This window comes from Lycium ferocissimum, chromosome 6 (genome assembly GCF_029784015.1).
Source record: "Lycium ferocissimum isolate CSIRO_LF1 chromosome 6, AGI_CSIRO_Lferr_CH_V1, whole genome shotgun sequence".
In the NCBI taxonomy this organism is placed as follows: Eukaryota; Viridiplantae; Streptophyta; class Magnoliopsida; order Solanales; family Solanaceae; genus Lycium; species Lycium ferocissimum.
Window position 1 is genome coordinate 47163723 of NC_081347.1, and position 6081 is coordinate 47169803.

The window sequence follows — 6081 nt, forward strand, 5'->3', positions numbered from 1 at the left end:
AAGAAAAAGACTATCGCATTTAAAACTACCACTGATGAAAGTGAAGTTAATGATGAGAACTATGAGGCCCTTACAATGATCAACCCAAAGAAAAGAAAAAAGTATTCGCAAAAGAAAATGAGACAATGAACCATCAAAAAGTGGTTACAGAAACAATGATGAACAAAAGAATGATGACAAATGCTATCAATGTGGAAAGCTTGGACACATTAAAGCTGAGTGTCCAGAACTGAAAAAGAAAAACTACATAAAACAGCACACCTCCAAATCGTATGGAGCCTGGAGTGAATAAGATGAATCAGAGACTGAAGATGTAGCAAACATGTGCTTCATGGCCAAATCGGATACTAGTGAGGTAAGAACTCCTAGTTGCTCTAAATGCATTGATCTTCAAGCAACTCTTGACTTGGTCACTGATGACCTTCAAAAGATGATTGATGAATACAATAAATTAGCCAAGGAAAAGAAGAATTGGCAAATTCAACTAGAAGCAAGTCAAATTGAAGTAGACTTGCTCGAAGAAGAACTAGGTGAAATCAAAATGCAATTGAATAGCATTAAGAAGTCACCTAGCCACAGTTCTGTCAGATCGAATAGAATTCCTTTTGATACTAATTCTAGATTTGGAAGAAACTAGTCGACTAATGATTTTTCATCAACTGAATTCTATTCTACTTCAAACACTTTTCCAAAAACTTTCTCATGTTATACTTGTGGAAGAATAGGTCATAAATCTTTTAATTGCAAGTACAAAAATACCAGATCTGGTAAATAAAATTGGAAGCCCAAAAACACGAGTGTTGGGCAAGACACCACTAATCGTCCAGGACCCAAGACAACTTGGGTACCTAAGAGAAACTTAATTCTTTGTCTTGCTGGAACAACCCAGGAATATTTTAAAAAAGGATATGGGGGTAACTGACAGTGGGTGTTCTAGACATATGACGGGAAAAAGAGAGAATTTCAAACAGGTGAAAAAGATAGATGGTGATCAGATTAGATTTGGTGACAATACAAAAGGAGATGTTGTAGGAGTATGATGCAGCACTCTCAGTCCTACGTGTGATCTAATGGAAGTGTATCTAGTGAATGGACTGAAATACAATCTATTGAGCATCAGTCAACTATGTGATGCATGATTTAAAGTTTTATTTGATGCTATCAAATGCACACTGAGTCATGCATCAAGGAACCTTATCATTATTGGCGACAGAGTAGATAATATTTATGTTTTAAATAAATGTTGATTTACCTACTCTCACTTGTATTGCATCCATATCGAGTAATCTTTGGTTGTGGCATGAAAAACTAGGACATGCTAGCATGCATATTCTTGAGAAACTCTCTAAGCATGATTTGTTCCTTGGACTTCCTAAACTAAATTTTTCTAAAGATCATATATGCGATGCATGTCAATTAGGAAAATAGACTCACTCCTCTTTTAAACCAGAAAACATTGTTAGCACCACTAAACTTCTTCAGCTTTTGCATATGGATTTATTTGGCCCTACTAGGATTGCCAGTATAGGTGGAAAGAAATATGGTTTTGTCATTGTAGATGATTATTCAAGATTTACGTGGATTATGTTGTTAACTCATAAAGATGAAGCTTTCACCCAATTTGAGATCTTTTGCAGAAGAGTACAACAAAAAAAAAGAGATACTTAATCTCAACCATTCACAGTGATCATGGAAAGGAATTTGAAAATAAATCATTTGAAGAATTCTGCGCTCAACAAGGCTACACATAAAAATTTTCTTCACCAAGATCTCCTTAACAGAATGGAGTCATTGAGAGAAAGAATAGATCACTTCAGGATACTGCCAAAACAATGCTTCTTGAACAAGGACTACCCGATCGCTTTTGGGCTGAAGCAGTAAGCACAGCTTGTCACATTTTAAATCGTTGTCTGATAAGGACAATTATGAAGAAGATGAGTTATGAGCTTTGGAAAGGTAAGCGGCCAAATATAAGCTATTTTCATCCTTTTGGATACAAGTGTTTCATTCACAACAATGGTAAGGACAATCTTGGTAAATTTGATCCTCACAACGATGAAGGTATTTTTATGGGCTATGCTCCTATTAATAGATAATTTAGAGTATTCAATAAAAGAACCATGACTATTGAAGAATCCATTCATGTTGTTTTTATTGATACTAACCCAAATGTCCAAGACACAAGTACTGTAAATGATGATACGGGAGAAAAGACTCCAGCACCAAAGTTAACTAATGATATTGCCTAGTCAACTACTAAGGTACCACCACCTAAAATACCTCAAACTCAGGAAATTGAAGGAAATTCTGTTCAAGAAAAAGTTGACAAAGCTACTTCTGAGCCTCAACAAATAAACTTGCTAGGAGAATGGAGAAGTGAAGCTAGTTATCCAAATGATTTTATCCTTGGAGATCTAAAAGCCAAAATTCAAACCAGAGCATCTCACAAGCAGATGACTGCAGTCGCGCTTATATCACAACTGGAGCCCAAGAAAGTTGATGAAGCCTTAAATGACAAATCATGTATAACTGCCATGCAAGAAGAACTTGATCAATTTGAACGAAATCAGGTATGGAAGTTGGTTCCCAGACCTAAAAATGTATATGTCATAGGGACAAAATGGGTCTTCAGGAACAAGCTGAATGAATCTAGACAAGTGATAAGAAACAAAGCACAACTTGTAGCCCAAGGCTATTCTAACAAGAAGGTATCGACTATGGTGAAACTTTTGCTCCCGTTGCAAGGTTAGAATCTATTCGTATCTTACTAGCTTATGCATTCTTTAAACATTTCAAATTATTCCAAAATGGATATAAAAGTGCTTTCTTAAATGGGTTTATTAGGGAAGAAGTTTTCGTGAAACAACTACCAGGCTTTGAAAATTCCTCTTGTCCTGATCATGTGTTTAAACTAACTAAGGCCTTTTACGGACTCAAACAGGCCCCAAAAGCTTGGTATGAGAGGCTCAGTTCCTTCTTGTTAGATAACAATTTCAGAAGAGGGAAAATCGACACCACTCTGTTCCTTCTTGTTAGATAACAATTTCAGAAGAGGGAAAATCGACACCATTCTGTTTATACAAGAATCCTCAAATTGCATTTTGATTGCTCAAATTTATGTTAATGATATTATTTTTGGAAGTTCTGACCCTCTTTTATGCAAGAATTTTGCTGATCTCATGAAAGGAGAATTTGAAATGAGTATGATGGGTGAACTTACATTCTTCCTAGGACTGCAAATAAGTCAGTCGGCTAATGGCACGTTTGTTAGTCAAACAAAGTATACCAAGGAACTTATCAAGAAATTCGGTGCGAAAAGGCAAAAGCTGTTGGATCACCTATGAGCCCCTCAACATGCCTTGAAATAGACTCTCCGGGAAAGGATGTCGATGAAAGAACCTATTGTGCTATGATAGGATCTTTACTATACCTTACAGCCAGTTAACCAGATATAATGTTTAGTGTAAGAAAATGTGCCAGATTCCAGTCAACTCCCAAGGAATCGCATCTTACTGCAGTAAAGCGAATCATTTGATATCTTATTGGAACTCAATACTTTGGCCTATGGTATCCACATTCTACCAATTTTGATCTTATTGTATATTCAGATGCTAACTTTGCAGGTGACAAAACAGATAGAAAAAGTACAAGTGGTACTTGTCAAATTCTGGGAGAATCAATTATATCTTGGCATAGCAAAAAGAAAACATCTGTTGCATTATCGACTACTGAGGCTGAGTATTTAGCCTTAGGAAGTTGTGTTCCACAACTACTATGGATGATGCACTAATTGATTAATTATGAACTATCTTATGACTCTGTGCCATATTTTGTACGATAACACTAGCGCATTTAGCCTTTCTAAATATATTGTTCATCATTCTAGAGCAAAGCATATAGATATTAAGCATCATTTTATTAGAGATCATGTAAAAAATGGTGATTTTGCATTAGAATTTGTGGATTATGAAAATCAACGATATTTTTATAAAACCCTTGCTTGAAGAAAGATTTTGTTTCCTTAGAAATTGTCTTGGAATTATTCAATTTAAAAATAATTAAGGAATCTTTTGTTTGCACCATAGTTATTTTATTTACTTGCCTTAAATAATGTGTTTGTCTCTTATTAATTGTACTTCCCTCCTCCTCTTCTTATTATCATTACACCCCTTCCCAATACACCATTCTGTCACCTCAATCAAATCCTTTCGTCTCCCATCACACCTTTTCCCCTTCCATCTTCTCCTGTATAACTTCTACTCCTCCGTCATTATTCTCCACAAACCCTCCACTTTCTCTCTCTTACAACACTTCTTCTTCCCTCAAAATGGTTCGTGTCAAAGGAGAAAGTTCTAGTTGTAGACGCTCAAGTCGTCGTCTGTAAAGCTTAACAGGGCCTGATGACCATGTGAATCTCTCCGACTACTCCGATGATGAAACCATTGGAACCTTTGCTGATAAGAAAAGAAGTGCTCATCCTTCATCCACAGAAAATGCTTTAAAGAAAACCAAGGATGAGGAGGATGACGATTTTGGACCCGAGGACATGCAACTATCTGGGGTTCTGCTGAAAAAGCAAAGTTTAATATCTTCAAAAAGCGGCATATTGCTACCGGTAGACTCATCAATCTTGATCAACTCAAAGATTGTCATTGCAATGTAAGTACTATTTTAAAAACCCAAAAATTGCCCCTTGTTTTTGCTCTCTCTGAACCAGAAGTTTTTGAGGAACCCGTAAGAATGTTCTATGCAAATCTTAGGGTCTCTAAGGATAGTGGAGAATTAAAAACCCAAGTTATGGGAACTAGGATTGTTGTCAATGAATTTTTATTTGAAAAGGTATTTGGAGTGAAATTTTCTAGTAAAATGGAGTTTATGAGGAATGTTTGGCCAGAAAATTTTGAAGTTACTCTTGAAGAGGCTAGGGCTTTTATTTCCGAACCTGATTCTGACATTTCTGACTTTGAACCCTCTAATTTATGCTTCATTAAACGTGTTCTTGCTCATATTACTGCCACTACCCTGCTTCCTCGAGTTGGCTCCCTTAGCACCATCACTGCAAGGGATATGTATGTTTTATATTGTCTACTCAAGAAACTTGGTTCAAGGAGTATATGCTTAAGAGTGCCGTAGAAACCTCTCCCTCAGCCAGCTTTCCTTATCGTATGATCATATCTTGCATTTTAAAGGACTTATTTTGTTGATCTCTTAGAATTTCGTCCTTTTGTGGTCATTGCTTCCTATGATCATCGGGCCTTTGTAAGTATGTGGTATGTCTTCTTGAATGGTGAGTGGGTAAAGAAGAAATCCGCCAAGGTAAATGTTGAGACTCCTGTTGAGCCAGCAACCCCTCGAACAGACATTTCAGAAGTGCCTCGTGAGATTGCAGAGGTGAAGCAAAGTGTTGCTATTTTGGATACTCGCCTCCAGCTGATGTTTGAGGTTCTTGAGAATGTCTTAAGCTCTTCCAAAGAGGTTAGTGCTGATGTGGGAAAGCTGTGGGTAAGCATGCAAGGTCTGCAAAAGGAAGGTGTCAAAGTTGTGAACAAGCTGACTGCTCGAGTCGACTCCCTGAGCAAGGAAACCACTACTTCTAATACTGATCTCGCTTTTGCTGTTCAAAAATCTTATTACACCCTATCCCATAACGTTGAAACCTTCTACAACACCTTCTTCTCAAACATCATCAATACCACAAGTACTACTGGAAAAGGGGCTCTTAATCCTTTGATGTTTCTTTTGGCTGTTTAAGACTGTTTTTTTTTACTGTATGTTTTGGATGACTATCTGCTTGGGGCTTAGGTAGCTTAGTTATTATTTGCATATTTGTGTGTGCTTATTATTCATTATGCTTGTATGCCTGTTGTGCTTGCTCTTGCACTTCTTTTTTTTTCCTTTCTGATGATGTTAATGGGGGAGAAAGAGACTCAGGGGGAGCACGATGGAACGATGGACTAGACTCAGGGGGAGCATCAAGACAAAATATAGGGAAGTAATATGTGACACTCCTTTTTGGTTGTCATCATCAAAAAGGAGGAGATTATTAGCCTTGTAGGTTAAAAGTAAGTAACTGTTTTAATG

The 6081-nt window shown here is 36.9% G+C and overlaps 1 protein-coding gene across 1 annotated transcript; it reads left to right on the plus strand.

Annotated features, from left to right (window-relative positions):
• Positions 1-322: 322 nt before the first annotated feature.
• LOC132061332 (uncharacterized) lies at positions 323-2750 on the plus strand. The gene is made up of 3 exons (XM_059454170.1): positions 323-583; positions 1782-1877; positions 2262-2750. Exons 1-3 carry the CDS (start codon positions 323-325, stop codon positions 2748-2750), a joined length of 846 nt encoding a protein of 281 aa, XP_059310153.1.
• Positions 2751-6081: the final 3331 nt, after the last annotated feature.

What these genes read in the sequence shown, in the direction of transcription:
- LOC132061332 (XM_059454170.1), top strand. Translation starts at nt 323, where the DNA reads ATGTGCTTCATGGCCAAATCGGATACTAGTGAGGTAAGAACTCCTAGT. An exon ending in AGTCACCTAGCCACAGTTCT is followed by an intron (nt 584 to 1,781) that starts GTCAGATCGAAT and finishes TCTCCTTAACAG; the next exon opens with AATGGAGTCATTGAGAGAAA. An exon ending in ATCGCTTTTGGGCTGAAGCA is followed by an intron (nt 1,878 to 2,261) that starts GTAAGCACAGCT and finishes TCAACTACTAAG; the next exon opens with GTACCACCACCTAAAATACC.